The sequence below is a fragment of the Borostomias antarcticus genome (assembly GCF_949987555.1).
Source record: "Borostomias antarcticus genome assembly, chromosome: 1".
Taxonomy (NCBI): domain Eukaryota; kingdom Metazoa; phylum Chordata; class Actinopteri; order Stomiiformes; family Stomiidae; genus Borostomias; species Borostomias antarcticus.
This window is the reverse complement of record NC_140234.1, coordinates 28,822,742-28,841,784: the sequence shown is the minus strand read 5'-3', so window position 1 is coordinate 28,841,784 and position 19,043 is coordinate 28,822,742. Positions and strand designations below refer to the sequence as shown.

The following is a 19,043-nucleotide window of genomic DNA, read 5'->3' as shown; positions in this document are numbered from 1 at the left end:
GCAGAGTGCTTCCGGTGTGGGACGTCGTCGATATCCGGTTGTGCGTCACGCGCTAGACAACGTCTTTTCAAAAAAAGAGCATGGGCTGCTGAAACGTGGCAGATTTTTGTTTGAATTTTGAGAAATCCCACAAATCGAGAGAATGTGAACTAGAGAAGTCACTATAGGCCTACAGGTTATAACAGTCAGCCAGAAACTGGAACAAAATGTTGCATGAGTATCTGAGTGAAACGAGTTTGTGTAAAACTCAGCTGATCATTGTGTTTACACAAAGGAAACAGAAAATGAGAAAGTGATTGTTATTATGGGTTGATGACGATTCAGTTTCAGATCTTTCTCCTCCGTCCTTGACTAGTTCAGTCCTTATCGCATGTACTTCTTTTACCAGGTTGTTGTCCAACTTGATGTCTGCAAAAGTAAAATAGGACATTCAATTTTTTTGTTTTGTTTAAATTTAAAATTTTAAGCAGCATATGACTTCACCAACCAAAACCTGTTCCACCGATACTGCCAGGTGCTGTACTAAAATGGGAGTTACTTTTCTGTGGTGCTCTCTTGCCAGGTTCTGAAAAGGCTTGCTTGTTCACATTGTCACCAGCTGAGCCAAACTCCCTGTTCTGGAGAACTGGACATCATCATCACAGATGTAACACCTGTGGAAGATCAATGAAGATAGGATCTGACACCGCTGAAGAGCAACACAGTTATAGGATCTGACACCAAAGCAATACAGTTATAGGATCTGAGAGAACCTAAGAGCAATACAGTTCTGACAGAGCCTAAGAGTAATAGAGTTAGATGATCTGACACCACCTAACACCTGTGTAGCTCTGTGTAGTACATTTGATGTGTAGCTCTGTGTAGTATATTTGATGTGTAGCTGTGTGTAGTATATTTGATGTGCCCTTCTATGCCCCCAACCTCTGGAACACTGGTGCCTAAGAAGGGCCGAAACAACAGAGGTCTTCAAGCGAGACCTCAAGACGTACCTTTTCAACCTAGCCTACAATCACTAGCTAGGACCTTGAAACACAGAAAGGCAGCCTCAAACCTACCTGTGAATCCTCTGTATACATTGGTATTTATCCTGCTATGCACTGTATGTATATCAAGTAGTGTACAGAAGCAACCATGGTTACCCTGAAACAGGCTTGTTCTGTTCTGACAGCTGTGTGGCTTCAATGGCTCAGTGTGCTACTAACCGTTTTTTGCCTCCCCTAGTGCCTCTCTCTCTCCCTCCTACCTTCTAACCAGGTCCAGTGGATGCCCTACTGTCGCCCGCAGACCACCCTGAGTCCGATAGATACCTCCGTGTCAGCTGTGGATGTCGTAGTATTTAGTACACACACACACACACGTACACACAGACACACATCAGTCCACATCCGGCTTAGGCCTGGACCTGATGCTCTTAGCCTTTCTTGCTCTGAAAATTTAATTTTATGTAATTTATTGCTCTTTAAATGTTCTTAGCCATTAGACAAATATATTCCAGGAGCTTGCTCCAGGTTGCCTGTTTCAATATCTGTGTGGTTTGTATGGCTCTATGTGCTACTAACCCTGTTCTGCCTTCCCTCTCCCTAGTGCCTCTCTCTCTCCCTCCTATCTTCTAACCAGGTCCAGTGGATGCCCCACTGTCACCAGCAGACCTCCCGGAGTCCAATAGACACCCCCGTGTCTGCTGTGGATGTCGTAGCATGTCCATAGGATGCCCTCTCTCCTTTGATGCTTTTTTAGCCTCTCTTACTCTGAAATGTAATTCAATGTAATTTATTGCTTTATAAATGTCCTGGAGCTTGCTCGATCGCCTTGTTGAGAGGGGTCAGGGAATAATTTTTACAGATCACTTATCTGGCCCCCGGGTGATTACTGTTTTTTTTGCTTCCCTCTGGAATATGTAGAGAGTGGGTCGTATGCCCACCTCCCTTGTTCTCTGTAAAGCGCATTGTGTTGCCTCTGGGTATGAAATGCGCTATACAAATAAAGCTTTGATTGATTGATTGATGTGTAGCTCTGTGTAGTATATTCGATGTGTAGCTCAGTGTAGTATGAAGAGAGAAGGACTATACGCACATCACTTGAATAGCATACCATAACTGACCTGACGAAGGTGGGCGGTGGTAGGCCTACAGCCTTTGATTAATGGGAAATTATTTAGTAGGTTCGCCTGCGCTCTGAATTTCCGAACAACCAGAGTCGAATTCGGATTCGTGCTCTCCGAGTGCGTACGCACCCTACCCATTTGTTTTGCGTGACCTTTATTTTGAAATGTCTGTCAAGAACACCGGATGAGTTTCGTTCGTGAATCCGAGTACCCAGAAGCTCCACATACAGGCATCCCATCTTTATTTCCAGTTATTCCGGTCATCCATACATTTTTTATAGCTCCATGCATACACCTGGCGATCTCATCGGCGGTCTCCACTTCAGCACCGTATGTCCACGAATGTTTTGGTAGGACGTCCTCGCGACTTGCACCATGGAGATGGCTCCCATAACACCAGCTTGCTGCTGTATGTTAATTCGTCTGCCTGCATGTATACAACGACTCAGTTGGATAATAATAGTCTAACTATGATGATGATATCCACCCTATGCTGAAATCTTGCAGGATATGGCTCATGTAGAGTGGGCCGAAGCCCAGTTAGCTGAGATTGAGTTGCTGTCCAGCATGTTTCCATCTCAGGAAGAGTTTGAGATAACTGACCAGCTCGCATTAGCAGACCTCAGGGAGTGTGTGGACAATTCAACAAACACCCCAACTCCATCCAGACCCCAGTTTGTTATAAAACAAAAGATGGACACTGCATCCAACGAGGTAACGTAGCTTAACTGATATAGAGACTGAAAATAAGCCCCATTCACTCAACATGATTAAATTATTAGAGACCACAGAACAGCAATATGTATTTTGGTCTTTGATCTCTGTCCTTGCCCTTCCAGGTGATGGTGACAATATCTTGCACATACCCATCGGAATATCCAAATGTCTTACCTGAAATTGCTGTCAGGTAAGTTTGTGTTTTAAAATGCCTATTGGCCTATTTTAATCTTTGGGAAATCAGCGTTGGAAGCTACATTAATTGATAATTGTTATGAAGCAGAAATCCCATTTTACCCTGTAGGTGTCCTGATCTTAGCAGAGCTCAGCAGACCTCGCTCCACGCAGACCTGAACGCACACCTGCTGGACAACGGCTGTGGAGACGTGTGTGTGCTTCCTGTGGTGGACTGGGTCAGAGACAATTTACACCTGTACATTCACACAAGCTCATCAATCCCAGCTACCAAGAAAGAGTCGGCCTCCCCACAGACCAAGGAGGCGTTCACCCGCCTCTGGATCTACAGCCACCACATCTACAACAAGATGAAGAGAAAGAACATCCTTGAGTGGTCCAAGGAGTTGGAGCTGTCGGGGTTCAGCATGCCTGGCAAGCCCGGCATTGTGTGTGTGGAGGGCCCTCAGGATGCTTGTGAGGAGTTCTGGGCTAGGTATGTGATTCTGACCATATCGGCTGTTAATCCCGGGGCATTATTTACAGTAAAAACCACCAGACTGCTGCGGTGTGTTGTTGGTGTCAGGCTAAATCCCTCTAATCTATTTACAGGGTGAAGGTCCTAACATGGAAGAAGATTATGATCCGCCACAGGGAGGACGTCCCGCTCGACAGTCGGGGAGTAGACAGCCGGACGGGGGACAGTATGGATGCACTGCGCAAGTTCGCAGGCTTCGAAGAGACAATGTTCGACCCCCACGGGAACAGAGGAAATCACATGGACCTTGGACTGCTCTATCAGTTCTTAAACGACAGAGGATGTGGAGATGTCTTTCAGTTGTACTTTGGCATTGAGGGAAGGTAGTGGGGAATATAGCATTGTAGCTTATAGCCTATAGGCTTGAAACATGTGCCTTATAGAGTAGCACTGGAAATTATGAAACATCAGCTGCCATGTATAATTTCAACTTTTTTTTTCCTGGGACATGATCAGATGCATGTGCTAAGTAGAAATAACCTGACAATTTTAATTTACTCCTCCTCATTGGTTTGATCTACAGTGACAAAGGAAATAATAAGCACATTAATAATCTACAGGTATTAACATTTCCGTGTGATGTTAATTATGTCCAGGAGATGGCAGTACTCTACCATCAATCCTCACAGTTGATTCTATGATTTTATTTTTTGTGAAATGAAAAAATTAGTAATTTGTTTTTAATGTATTTTATTTGGTGTATATTCCGAAGGATCACATTCTGATCTAACTAGCCTGAATACAATCAGATATTAAGTAGCCTAGCCTATAACTCTTATTCTCACACTACAGTATTTTTGGGCCAATTTATCCCCGATTCACCCCTTCCGACAATTGGAGGAGAAATCTGTTCTGGGATGTTGGCCGTTATGTTCGACCCAGATTATCTTGGAATGTGAGAAGTTTACAGATCCAATCTTAAACCTGCTGATCGGCTCGCAGAACGATCGGGGGCCGCCCCGAGAATATCAAACATGTTTGATGTTTAAGATTGTTATGTCATGATTTAGAAAGTGAGACAGTGAGACCAGTGGTTCGTTGCTCCCTTGGGTAAGATATTCTGTAGCGTGATGAGCTGTTATTTTCAAATCTTGTTGTGTGCGCTTGTTTGAGACACGCGAATAGAATATCTGGGTACTGTATCTAATATGAGTACTGTAGAGCCACCTATGAATGAATCATGGTAAAAATTTTAATGGCGAGTTCCTTGGCCCATGCTGCACCCCTCCACCGAGTTTCATGCATATCGGGCTGGTAGTTTTTGTTTAATCCTGTCCGCATGCAGACAGACACATACACACACACACACACACACAGACAGGCGAAAACATTACCTTCCGCCCTGCGGGGCTTTTGCCCCTGGGGCGGAGGTAATAAAATAGCCTACATTTATAAATTTAACAATCAGCACCAAGATGATTTGAAAGAATCTACATAAACATGATGTGCAAAATAAAAATAGAGGTACCCAATGTATACAGATTGCTTCATCCAGTCTTTAACATTTTGTATTAAAGTGTTTAATACTTTGAATTGATTGTATTCCCACTGGAGGGTGTTCCATAATTGAGCTCCCTTAATTGACAAGGCTGACTGACCAAAAGAAGTCTTATGCTGCTCAATTTTTCAGTTGCCACTAGCTGTGCCTCTAGTGTCAATAACCTTGACAGTAATGCAATAATGGCAATAACATAGTTATGAACTACTTGTCTCACTACTCAGTACATACTGTAGCACTTGCATCCATATAATAATACACATATTGAAAATTGCCTCAGCTCCCGGCCCCTCTTGTATTTGCCAATATTCTGAATCGTTTCTTCTTCTACCGGTCCCTCTTGTATCTGCCAATATTCGGAATCTTTTCTTCTTCTACCGGTCCCTCTTGTAATTGCCAATATTCTGAATCGTTTCTTCTTTTTCTTCTTCTTGGGAAATCTGACTTCCCATGCATGAAAAATCACCAAACTTTGCACATAGTCCAGTCATATACCAAAAGTCCTCAACTGGCATTGTGGGCCAATAATCCTGATGGTGGCGCTACAGCAACAGTCTGAAGTTTAAAACAAAAGTAAAAAAAATAAAAATAATAACAAATCATCCTTAAGGGCTGTCACTTTGCAGACACCATCAAAACATTGTCCCAAAACGAGCCACCACCAAAACAGGATCTTCACAGATTTTTGTAATATCAATAATTGAGCCCACAGCACATCATTTAATCCCCTCAAACTACTGCAAACTATTTCATACAGGAAAAAAGACACTATCCACAATTCTAAAGTGCAATAGAAATGTCTCCACCAATCAGAGATGTTGTAGTAGGCAACCACGCCCCAATAGTGGACCCTAGGACTACAACTGGCTAAACTTTAAGCTGTATGACATGATTGTTTAAACAATATTTTTTTTAAATTTGTACCTGTTACTGTTTATCTTGTTTGCATCTCTTCATCTGACCAGTCTTTTGTCTGCTTACATCTCAATCAGTCCCACCTGTGTTCAATCCAATCAATTTCGTCAATCAGTGAATCCATGCTCAGTCCAGAGTCCCACAGTTCATTCCCATCACAGTATGTAGGTTTACTAATATTCATACAGGATTCCTACGGTGTAAATATCTAGCTGTGACATTTATACTTTTTTAAAGGTCACACTGCCAGCTTCTCACTTGGCTCAACAAGAACATGACCTTCCCTTGGTGTCTGGTTGGGAGTTCAAGTCCTGAGTGATGCAGAATAAACATGCTAATGCCTACTCAGGCACTGTACTGTTTGGATTTCAGAGACATAATTTTAAGATATTTTAAATTAAGAAGTTTTAAATAATGAAGGTCCGGGCAGAGAACCTCATGTATTTGTCTCCTCCTTCTTCCTGAAAACACCCACCCCGATCCAGTGCTGCGCAGCAGCTGTAATTAGGTGGGCTAGCTTGCAGAAGCTAGCCCTACTTTTGATATTTCCACTATTTCTTTCTTTCTTACTCTCCCCAGTTTTTGTCTCTACTTCTTCATACTTTGTGCTAGAAAATTCATTCAAACTTTGAAATGTTCATGATGTTTAGCTCTTTAACGGATCCATTCAGATTTTTGATAATTTTTTAAATAGTTTTTTTGAAATTTAACTATTAAAACTATTTTTTGTCCCATTGAAACTGCTTGAAACTGCTTTTGGAATGTTCAGTAACTTTATGTTTTTAGAATTGTGGCAGCAGTTGCTTTGAAAATGTTCACACATTTTGTAAACTGCTGGCACTCCTACAGTTTTAACAGTTCATACACATATTATATATCGAAATGTTCACACAACTATGCTGATTCGTACAATGTAAGTATCTAAGCTGTGTGACTTACAGTTTTCGCTGTATGACGAATTGTCCGGCAACTGCGCTCCCCATTGAAACGTATGGCGAGTGAGTCAGTGAATTCTGTGTGTTCTGTGCTTTGGTGCTGTAGAGCTGTGCTGCTGCGCTGTGGTTGCTATGGTGACAGTTCACAGGAGAGAGCTGGAAGGTATCTTAAAGGTGGGTGCATGGAGATTGCCCCTGAGTGGGCTAGAGACACACGGTCTTCGCCGGTGTGAGCATGGAGATTGCTCGGTTCATAGTAGTACTAGCAGTAGCTGTTACATACAGCTGCAGCTGCTAGCCAACCTCAAATTTTCTCCAGGAAATGTACTTTCTAGTTTTTTAAATGAAATTTGCAATTTGCATATTTTACCCCCCAATGGTCATGATTAGGAGAAAACTAATGGAGGTGATGATGGACTCGATGATGGAGGTGTAGAAGTGAACCATCATTGGCTTTGGCAGGTTGAGCTGGTGTTTAGCTCCCACTTGAGGTCCTGGGAGATCATAGTGCCCAGGAAGTGGAAGGACTCCAGAGTTGACTGGGGAGTCATCCAGGATGCTGGTGGGGGTAATAGGGCTGGGTTCTTCCTTAAGTCCACAACCATCTCCAGAGCGTTGAGCTCCAGGTTGTTCTGGCTGCACCAGGACAATAGATGGTCAATCTCCCACCTGTAGGCGGACTCATCTCATCCACAAAAATGGATTCTATCAGCACCGCAAATTAATTACGTTATCGGTTTTTATTACATGAAAAATGAGAATTGCATTATCAGCAGCTATTGTTATTGGTAGTTTTATTATGTTATCACAGTAGTTATTAATTACAGTGTTTGAAAGTTTGACTTAACAGTGATTTGAATTATGGCAGGTGAGATCCCCAAAAGTCATCTTTCATCGATTGAAAAAAATTCTTCAAAGCTTTCTAGTTTGCTGTCAACGTGTACAGATCCCTGTCCCTCTGTACTCCCTCTGACGCAAATGTTGAAAGTTCAGAAGGATATCCTCCTACAACATTCAGATCATATACTGCTACATTGTTCCTACACTATTGCATTGTGTATTAAATTGAATCTTGTGGTCAATAGTTACAGTATGAATATAGATTTTATTACATGCTGTTGAGCTGGTTTCATCTTCCAGTGCAGTCATACTGTGTTGTTTCTCTCTGGATGACCTTGATGGGGTTTGAATTTCAATGAGAGGAAGCTGATACATTATGGCTTGAAATAGACCTCTGCTTAGAATCTCTTGAGATTTTTTACACTTTATGATAAGAAGCATTGCAAACTAAACCCCAGAAACTGAAATGAATAACTCAGTCAGTTTTGTCTGATTGCTTCATATATCATTGCTTGCTCACACCATTGCTTGCTCAATCACTTCCAATCAGGATTCTAGATGATGTTTGTTTGCAGAATATCACGTCTTTCCCATGTTTTTACACAGACTCCTATCAAAATATAATCACCAGTAGCAATAAGTAGATTCTAACTGGTTTTGGTCCTGTTGACGTATCCCTCCCTCCTCAGGGCAAACCAATAGGAGCTGTAGTCTATTTATCTGCAGTATACAGCAGTACTGACATGGCTAGACTACGGCTGGGCTGTTTGTTGTTGCTGCATTTGTTTGTGCCTTGCTTGTGTCCTCTCTCTCACTTTATTTTCTCTCTCACCCTAAGAAGACCGCGGTGAAGTCTTTTCTGTGTTTATATCCTCGTTAGGGCCCAAGCACTGGCGGTGGGAGGCCCTATTGAAATTGTAAGGATTATTTAGGGCCCAAGCACTGGCGGTGCGAGGCCCTATTGAAATTGTAAGGATTATTATTATTAGGACCCGAGCACTGGCGGTACAAGGCCCTATTGAAATTGTAAGGATTATTATTAGGGCCTGAGCACTGGCGTTGTGAGGCCCTATTGAAATTGTAAGGATTATTATTAGGGCCCGAGCACTGGCGGTGTGAGGCACTATTGAAATTGTAAGGATTATTATTCTCCTTCTACCTTCTCCTTCTTCTCCCCAAACAAATGCCTTTTTGGTGGCCTAAACATTGATTAAAACGGATGAAACTTTGCAGATACGTCAGTCCCGGTGAAAAATGTTATATTTCATGGGTGACGGAAATGGGCGTGGCAAAACGGCTCAAGAGCACCCCCTGGAGAATTTAAAATGGCGAGCCCCACCTTTCAGTTTGATGTAGGCGAACGAAATTCGGTGGGCATATGTAGTTCATCGAGACACACTAAAATGTCTCTTGGAGCTATACCCAATATCCAACAGGAAATCAGCCATTTTGCTCTTAATGTGCCATTTTTCTCTTGTTTTTACCATTTCCATGCCTCGTACTTTAACAAACTCCTCCTACAGATTTCATCCGATCAACTTTATATTCGGCTTCATGTTAAGACCTTTGTGATCAAAAGTTATCAAAAAAAATCTAGTTTTCACCAAACACCCTTGCCGTGGCGCCCCGCCAATTCTTTTACATTTCACCATAAAACAGGAAGTCCTCATAACTCCTCCATACATTATCCGATTTGTCCGATATAGCTCACGCTTCATGAAGGTTCTGCCCTGAACACATCTATGTGTCAGTATTGCGTCATACTTATACCGCCACCTATTGGTGAAACAGGAAGTCCTCAAAACACCTACATATATATCCGATTTGCACCAAATTGCTGACGCTTCATGAAGGTCGCATGCTGAACACATCTGCGTCGGTATTGAGTCACACTTACAGCACCACCTACTGGTGAAACAGGAAGTACTCATAACTCCTACATACGTTATCCGATTTACTCCAAATTGCTCATGCTTGATGAAGGTCGCATCTTGAACACATCTGTAAGTCAGTATTGCGTCATGCCTACAGCGCCACCTACTGGTATAACAGGAAGTCCTCATAACTCCTACAGTACATACGTTATCCGATTTACCCCAAATTGCTCATGCTTGATGAAGGTCACGTCCTGAACACATCTGTAGGTCACTATTGAGTCATACTTATAGCGCCCTCTACAGGTCAAGCAGGAAGTCATCATAACTCCTACATACATTGTCTGATTTACACAACATTTCTCACGCTTCATCAATGTACTGTCCTGAACACATCTATGCATCGGTATTGAGTCACGCTTAGAGCGCCACTTACTGGTGACAGGAAGTTTCTCTCAGTACTGGACACCGAAATAGCACAGCCTTTAACGGCGCCGCACCCCGACACGCGTGGGGTGCGAGGGTCCACTCAATGCTGCTCGCAGCCCTAGTTAGTTTTTAGAATGTCAGACATGTACTGTATGTATTTTTTTTTTAAACTTTCAAATAAACCAAACCAAACCAAACCAAAGACCATAGTGTGTATAAGTGTTCTTGTATTGATCTCATTACTCGTTTGCCCACAACAATCTCCCCATCCTGATCACAACAGTTGCTGTAGGATTCAGACAATAACCCAATTATGTAGGTCTGTTAAGCTGGTGATCCATATAATTGGATTCGTTCTGAGTAGTGAAGTCTTGTAGAGTGTCTAATCATGAAGGTTAGCATCTGTCTATAGCTGGCATGTAGCACACATAATTTCTGGTTGCCTTGGATCACTTGTAGCAACTGGATGTTTTTGCTCAATTATGTGCGTATACTTTACAACAACTTTACAACTTTTTCTTTAGCTTTCAGTGTGCTCTATAAAAAAGATAAGGAGGATTGCCTTGTATAATAATGATACTGTAATTACTACTACAAAATGAACAGACAACAATGATGCCCTCTACAGGAAGGGACAGAGTAGACTGTTCTTCCTCAGGAGGCACAGGTCCTTTGATGTGTGTAGCAGGCTGCTGAGGATTTTCTACCAGTCTGTGGTAGCCAGTACACTGTTCTTTGCTGTTGCCTTCTGGGGAGGCAACACCAGGTCTGGGGAGAGAAACAAGCTGAACAAGCTGGTAAGGAGGGCCAGCTCTGTCGTGGGGCAACAACTGCACAGCCTGGAGACTGTGGCGGAGAGGAGGATGAGGGACAAACTGAAGTCTATCCTGGACAACCCCTCCCATCCCCTCTATGGCGAGCTGTGGCAGATGGGGAGCACCTTCAGCCACAGGCTCATCCCACCGAGGTGCAACACAGAGCGGTTCAGGCATTCCTTTGTGCCAGCGGCCATCAGACACTTTAGCAGTGCCTGAGCGCCCCCCCACCCCCCATGTCTCGTGTCACTTTACACTTACAGCTTTACTTTATACTCTTGTTTGTATATTGTAGCAGATTGTATGTATGTATACATTCTATACTTTATACATATTGTGTGTATATAGTGTGTACTCTTCTATGGACAGTATATCATTTACTCTGATGTATATTCTTTACTCTGATCTATTCTGTACCTTCTCGCTCCTGTAATGCTCAGATTTGCCATAGAGAGGCATTCATTATGTTGTATCCTACTTAGATATAAATAATGCTTGAAGCAGTCATTCTACTCGAACATAATGTAATGTCCGTAAGAAGAACCGTATTGGATAATGTCTACAGCAAAATGGGCCACCCAAGAATGTTCAGTGCTGTGAACCTTGTATCAATACGATTTGTTAAACATGATTAAAAACTGCATGTTACCAAAAATATGTACACAAATGTTTTTTGACGCAGAATTCTTTTTCTTGTTTCTTCTGTGTTTCATGTCCATGTGTTGAATCTTGATATTAGTTAGGTCAGTTAATCTATTAAAATGCTTATTGAAATAAGGCCTACACCAGTATCTCTGCATATTCAGGGCTTTATTCAATCTCTTGGTCGTGTTTCCATTTTCAGTCTGTCTAACTAAACCAGATAATCAAAGCAATTAAAAACACAATCAGCAACAATCAATGTAAAAAAGTGTAGCAGCATGTTGGGATTCCAGACTGTCTCTCCCAATGACCAATCAAGGTGAACTCTTGTATGGCTGTCTACTCAATGAATACTAAATATGGTTGAATTAGACATTTTCTCTCCTCTCACAAGTATTTAATCAGTCGTCTTACTGAGCTGTCTGTCTAGAGTAATCCCTGAGGCTTGCTGCCACACTGACTGGCATCATAAGGATGACTGGGGCTCTGCTCAGAAAGCACTCAGACTCATCGGAAACCAATCCCAGTGGCCCTTCCTCCCCCCTCTTCATACAGAGTTGTGCTGCAGCTGCAAGACTATAAATCAAACAGCCTTTTTCACTCGGTGCCTTTGTCACCTCTTGAAAATCTCTGGACCATGATTAATTGGATTACATTTCTCACAAGATTGGAGCGCAGTATAATATAGATTTACAGTATTGCCTTTCATTTACAGCATTAGATGCTTGTATTGAAATCAAGTCGTGGATTTCATGAAGAAAAAAACAACCACAATAATAAAGATCATACCAATCAGGCTAATTTATCTCTGTCAGTCATGTTGAGAACCAGCAGCACTTGATCCCATAATGAAATCAAAAGGAAGATCAACTCCATGCTCATGGCTGTCATGTTCCCTCCTTCACACTTGTCATTTGATTGTCGCAGAATCATTCTTAGTTACTACTATTCCAACTTTAATTGAGTCTCCAGGGAGTTGCACGGAGGAATATCTACTCTAAACAGATGGCACACTATTTTTGAATACCTTATGCCACAGGTACTTAGTTTCCCCCCGAAGAGCAGCCTAGACAAGGATGCTGTTTACGAGCTCTCCTGGGCCTCTACTGATGGAGAATTCAGCCACACTAGGCAGAAAAGTTTGTTTTAATTAGATCTGAAAATACAATATAGAATAAATCAGAAGAGACCAGCTCAGGGGGGCTGTACGGGTAAAGCGTAGAGCACAAAACCACACGACTGATTTCAACACAGCCTACAGTCACTGGTCCTTTTCATCTCCCCAATCCAGGCAACTGACTGTTACAGTAGTTAATTGACAGTCTGTGTGGACTCTAAAAGTGAGACGCTATGGGAATTGTGAGTGTTTATGGGAGAATGTGTAAGGGATTATGAATGGGAGTGTGTATGGGTTTATGAATGGGAGTGTGTATGGACTATGTATGGGAGTATGAATGAGAGTGTGAATGGAATTAAGTATGAATAAGAGTGTGAATGGAAGTAAGTATGAATGGAAGTATGTATATAGACAGTTTATGGCAGTACCCTAGACATGGCTTCTGTTTACAAGCTCCCCTGGGCTTCCACTAATGGAACATATGTATGGGACTATGATTGGCAATCACTGTCTACTGTTGTGCTCTTGAGCAAGGTACTTAAAGATGCAATTAAATCCAAAATGTATTTATTTTATTTTGGATCACATCCTTGGTCATAGAACAGCCATCACCAACAGGCGGACCGCGGTCCGGATCCGGACCCAGAAGCCATCCAATCCGGACCGCGTCTATAACCTAATAAATCAATGAGAATTTCTGCTCCGATTCTCCGGCCAAGCTCCCTCTCCATGGTTCCCTCACTCGTGAACAAGACCCCTAGATACTTGAACTCCTTCACTTGGGGTAAGGACTCATTTCCTATTCGGAGCGGACAGACCACCAGTTTCCTGCTGAGAACCATGGCCTCAGACTTAGAAGTGCTGATTCTCATCCCAGCCGCTTCACACTTAGTTGCGAACCTATCCAGAGAGTGCTGGAGGTCGCAGGCAGATGATGCCATCAGGACCACATCATCTGCAAATAGCAGCGACGTGATCCCCAGCTCACCGAACTGCAAACCCACCTCTGCACGACTACGCCTCGATATCCTGTCCATGAAAATCACAAACAGGATTGGTGACAAAGCCCTGGCAGAGGCCAACCCCACCGGAAAGGAAGACAACTTACTGCCGAGGACACGGACACAGCTCTCGCTCTGGGTGTACAGGGATTGGATGGCCCTAAATAGGGATCCCCGCACCCCATACTCCTGCATAACCCTCCACAAGACCTCTCGAGGGACCCGGTCGTAAGTCTTCTCCAAGTCCACAAAACACATGAAATCACAGAAATGTTGAGAAAAGTAGTATCCAAACTCAAATCCTCCAAATGCCAGCTGAATCCCATCCCCACCGATTATTTCAAAACTATTTTGGACTCTGTATCCTATGACATTTTAGCCATTGTTAATGACTCCCTATCTACAGGTGTCTTCCCACCAATACTTAAACTGAAGCGAACACTATGCAGGGAGTATAACAGGACATTCTCATCATGTCTCATCAGCAATGATTCCTTTCTGTGAGGCCTATCCAGCTATTTTTTGGGACTCCACCTAGTTAGCATGCGCTAGCGTTAGCAAAGGTTGCAAGAACAGCTGGCTAGCTAGCTACTAAATGTCTTGGCATAAATTGTGCATTAAGCTGGAGCTAACGCTATGTAGGTAATGTAACAGGACATTCTCATCAAGCAATGACTCCTTACCTGTGATCAGGGACGGACTGGGACAAAAATTCAGCCCTGGCATCTTGGCCCAGACCGGCCCACAGGACTGGACTGGGTGAATATTTCCTACCGGGAAATGTAGCCCCAGTCGGCCCACTAGCCGAGCCGAAGCGTGAAATGGAACACCTTCAGTTTCGTTTTGTTGACGGGGGGGGTGCTGCTGCGCGATTTGTTGACTGGGGGGGGGGGGGGGGGGGTGCTGCTGCGCGATTTGGTGACGGGGACGGGGGGGGGTGCTGCTGAGGCTCCACGCAAATGACACCTGAAACTAACAGAGGGAGGGGTGGGGCCTACATATGATTGGGCCAGCCCAGTGTCAGTATAGAAAATGGACCAATGGGCCGCTGTCCCTGCTCTATGGGCCGTTCGTTAGCTCGTTTTTTTAGATCGGCCCACAAGTAGGTCCGGCCCACCGGGCATTTGCCCGGTACGCCACATGGCCAGTCCGGCCCTGCCTGTGATGCCTATCCAGCTATTTTCAGGACTCCTAGTTAGCACATTACCACAGCTAGCGTTAGCAAAGGCTTTCCACACAGCTGTAGCTGTACCCCATGGAGCCACAACCCTGCAAAGACTTGTGTTGTGGACGGACTACTGCCTCTTGTGGTGCCAACAGAGAGATGCGGGCCAACATTTACCAGACCGACCGAGTAAGGGAGGGATAACCAGACAAAGCCATTTCTAGGGGTGTTGCGAGCCCCGCCCAAAAAAGCATGCAGAAGAACAGATCGCTCTCCTGTCCGTTCCTCACCAGGATTGGACAGAACACTTGGATTGGTGCCCATGCGCGGCCCCTGCAAGCGCCCTCTGCTCCTGGCAGGCCTTGGAGGAAGGACAGCACAGGATGGGTCAAAGGCAGGAAACTAATTTCACCAGGCAACCCTAATACTGTGTGTGTGTGTGTGTGTGTCTGTGTGTGTGTGTGTGTGTGTGTGTGTGTGTGTGCGCGTGTGTGTGTGTGTGCGTGTGTGTGTGTGTGTTCCTGCGTTGCCCATTGCACACGTGTTGGAGTCAAGTTCTGTGTGACAAATAAAGACTACTTCTTTTTCTTTTTCTTCTAATACCTCTTAGGAACAAACATTCTTCGGTAGCTTTTAGGATTGTGTAATTACACATTATACTGTCTACTGAACAAAAGGATTTAACCCACTGCGGAGGGAATGCATCTCTCATGAAATACATTATTCAGAAAAGAAACATGTTCTTAAACTTTGTTCTACAGTAGTTATTAAAGGATGGATAAATAGTATTTTATTTTACAATCCTACTTTATCTTTAAAATCCTTTTATCCTTTAATTTCCTCACCAAATCATTCCATGGATTATACAAACCAATTAACATGTGTGGATAGTCTAAATAAATGGAATTAGTGTTATTTCCTTAAATTCTACTTAAAGCCCTTTGCTGGTAATCCAAGATTAAGACCAACTATTAGAACAATGGGCTTCTTTCACCAATATCTTCCTAAGTTTTGTTCTTAAATTTCTTTCTAAGAGTTTCTAAAGAAAGCTCCCATCTGATTCACAAGTGTTCATAAATCGTTGGGTGAGTTCACACCTGCCTTTTCTTAGTGATGAATCCCATGGTTTCGCAAGTTGAAAGCGTGTGGCCGCTCACCTGAATTAGCATAGGTAAACTCCCACTAGCCCCATATAAGGACATGCAACTACAGGGTCATGCACATATGTCACTTCTGTGAATGAATACCGGTCATCATATTAGCCTTCTCGTTCAGAGAACGCTGTATCCGGAGAAGAGCACACAGTTGGACCCGGCGCATCAGGGATATTATTGGAAAGACAGCACTCCCACTTTGTAAAATAATGACAATCATTATTATAAGAAATAATGACAATCATTATTATAATATAAATTATACAAATATTATAGTATTGCAATCCTATAATGCTATACACAACTCCTGTGTGTTGTATGACAAATAAAGATTCTACATTCTAAACTGTAGATTTGAAGTTAACACAATCACAAATAATTTTAAATGAACATGTTTTTTTCACGAATAGTCCATAGCCTACTTAAGACTGCTTTTCCATGTTCATAGATTCTGTTCTTAGTTCCCACGTGTGAGAACATTGGTGAATGCCAGAATCTTCTTGGAAACGGTGTAAGCAGAGTTTAAGAAAAAATGCTTCCTAAGAAATTCTTAACTCTGTTGGTGAATGAGGCCCATTCCTGTTCTTGGATGTGTAATTTGACCAGTTTCCCTGGTTGTCACTAATCCAAAGCAGAACCGTGAGACTAAACAAGAGCACTGCACACCTCTCCCTGAATGTACCCTGGGGAGCCCCGCCCCTTTAGAACCCTGATGAAGACAGCTACTGTAGTAGCTGAATCCCAATCTGAGTGCGCAAACCGCACTTGCGGCCTGAGGCCTGAGCACTTAAATGACGTCAGCTGGAAGGGCCAGAGGGTGCAGGGCCGTGAATTAAATGGGACAGCACTTCCAGCGGCGTGCCAAGCCAGTTTCGCTCAATGCCCCTCCCACTTCGTTTTCCTTGGCTGCCGCGTCCCTCCGACGCAGAGGCTGCTCTGACGCTCCCCTCAGCTCTCCGCTCGGCTCTGCAAATTGACCAATTGACGTCTGTTTTAATTTTATAATAATTAAAAAAATATGTTGGGTGGGATATGTTTGCAGCATGTGGATTTCAAGATAAATGTTGTGTTATCTGCAAATGTCATCATTTATGTGTGATGCACTCGGATCATGACTCGGATGCACTCAAGCACTGTGTCACATGAGACGCGGTGGGCTGTGGATATTTTCTGCTCCTCAGTCCGCGAAATTGCGGACTTTCGGTAAGTGCGATTAAAGTGCGCAAAATGGCGGTAGTGGCGCACTTTTGGACCTAGCAATTCCGTTTTGGGACTACCCTGAGCCCTTGTGGACTTGGCGGGAACGCGCATGTAAGGCCACAAGGCCGCAAGTGCTCTGCACTTTCGCCTAGGTGCGCGATTTGGGATTCAGTTTTTGTGTTACCAAAGGCTATTCTATGGAGGTAGATTTATATCATAAATACACACGTACGAAAGTATAATACGCAACCGTGTTTTGCTATCCATCCGCACACATCTCTCCAGTCGTGTGTCGTAAAAAGAATTAATGCGTGCGTGAACAGATCCACGCGCAAAACCCCCTTTATACGTGCATAAACAGATCCACACGCAAGCGTGTTTTGCTATCGACCCGCAAATATCTCTCCATTCGTGAACCGTGTTTTGCTATACACCCGTAAACATCTTTCGATTCTTGCTCAACACCCCTCTTCGTACATATGCAAAGAGAATCCGCACGCAAACACCCCAAACGCTTTGCTTGCAAACTGGCAAGACACGCTTGCTCTGCTTGGATTTACGTATGTATTTTTGAGATAAACATTTCCCTGTTTGGCCGTCTCGATTCGTAACTCGTAATATTCATTAGCTGATTATAAGGCGCTATCTGATTGGCCGGTGACTGCCAATCATTCTAGGCTGGAAGTGGAGGTCGTTTGTAAAGTTATCAAGGGTACGCCGGTCTGCTGAATAACTTTTGCTAGCCGCTATCTGGTGTGAATGTCATTACGTTTGCCATCTTAACATCAACCAGATGATCGGTAGCCTACTGTAACTGGGAAAGACATGTATTGATTTGTGAGTAACGTTGTGTTGTGAGCTGGTTCTCTCTATCTTTACGTTAGGCTAACTAACGTCAGCTAAACCTGTTTACCAGAGCTGTCGGCATTGAATAGGATCATGACGTTGAACTAGCTTTGGGAGTATTTTGAATGGGCAATAGCATGTTAACGTTAGCATATTAGCTGACTAGAAAGTCAGCATTACATTCCAGATAATAGTTGATCTTTAAGCTTGATTAGCAATCAGCACCCCCCCTGTGTTAGGGTAGGCCTACATTGTGCTAACGCGGTGCCCTCTCCAGTTCTGACTGGTGTCTGTTGAGATAACGCTGCCGACAGATTTCCACCCGGTCTGTCCATTGATAAGGGGTTATTTTTCTCTGTCTCTTTCGCCTGGAAATATAATTAAAGAAATCTTCAGTCAATGATTGTTTGCTTTTTAATTGTTAGTTGTTTGGGTAGGCCTACATTTGCTCATTACTAGCCTACCATATGCATTGACAACAGGCTACTTGTATAGTGTAGCGTTCCTACCTCATAAGGCCCGTTGGCAGCAGCGCCAGTGGGTCAGCCAGTGGGTAACGCGGCTGCTTGAGGAGCGGGAGACCGGAGTTCGAATCCCACTCAGGGCGTTCCTACCCCCGTTGGTTACACTATCATTCCGCTGCACAGGTGTTCTAATGATCGTCGTAGCCTAATCTAAACATTCAATTAAAGAATTAAAGCGTGTCCTACAACTGAATTGCTTTTGACACAGTTTAATAGAGTACAGTAGCCTAATGCTCACGCCATATCTCGCATATAGCCTACAACCCTATTTCAATTAGGCTAAGACAATTACAATTATCAAGAGTACATTCCTGTAGATTTCACCATACCCTTACATTAATTTAGAGTGACTAGACCATGAAGTGTAATTTCATTTTGCAGGCTATTCCATGCAGATGGTGCCGCAAACATGATGGCCTACTTGACCAGCTCAACCCACACTGTCAGAACTCATAAGCATAGTATGTGGAAACAAAGTGAAACCATAACCCATAAGGTTTTCACATGTTCTAGTTCCCGCTGGCCACCTGTTCCCCCTGGCCACCTTATTCTATG

The 19,043-nt window shown here is 43.4% G+C and overlaps 1 protein-coding gene across 1 annotated transcript; it reads left to right on the top strand.

The window, feature by feature from the left end:
- Nucleotides 1-2,614: 2,614 nt before the first annotated feature.
- rwdd2b (RWD domain containing 2B) lies at nucleotides 2,615-4,340 on the top strand (the record flags this gene model as incomplete). The annotated part of the gene is made up of 4 exons (XM_084438995.1): nucleotides 2,615-2,818; nucleotides 2,944-3,011; nucleotides 3,126-3,491; nucleotides 3,608-4,340. The coding sequence occupies 4 exons, from the start codon at nucleotides 2,615-2,617 to the stop codon at nucleotides 3,858-3,860; spliced, it is 891 nt and encodes a 296-aa protein (XP_084295121.1). The 3' UTR covers nucleotides 3,861-4,340.
- Between the last annotated feature and the right edge of the window lie 14,703 nt (nucleotides 4,341-19,043).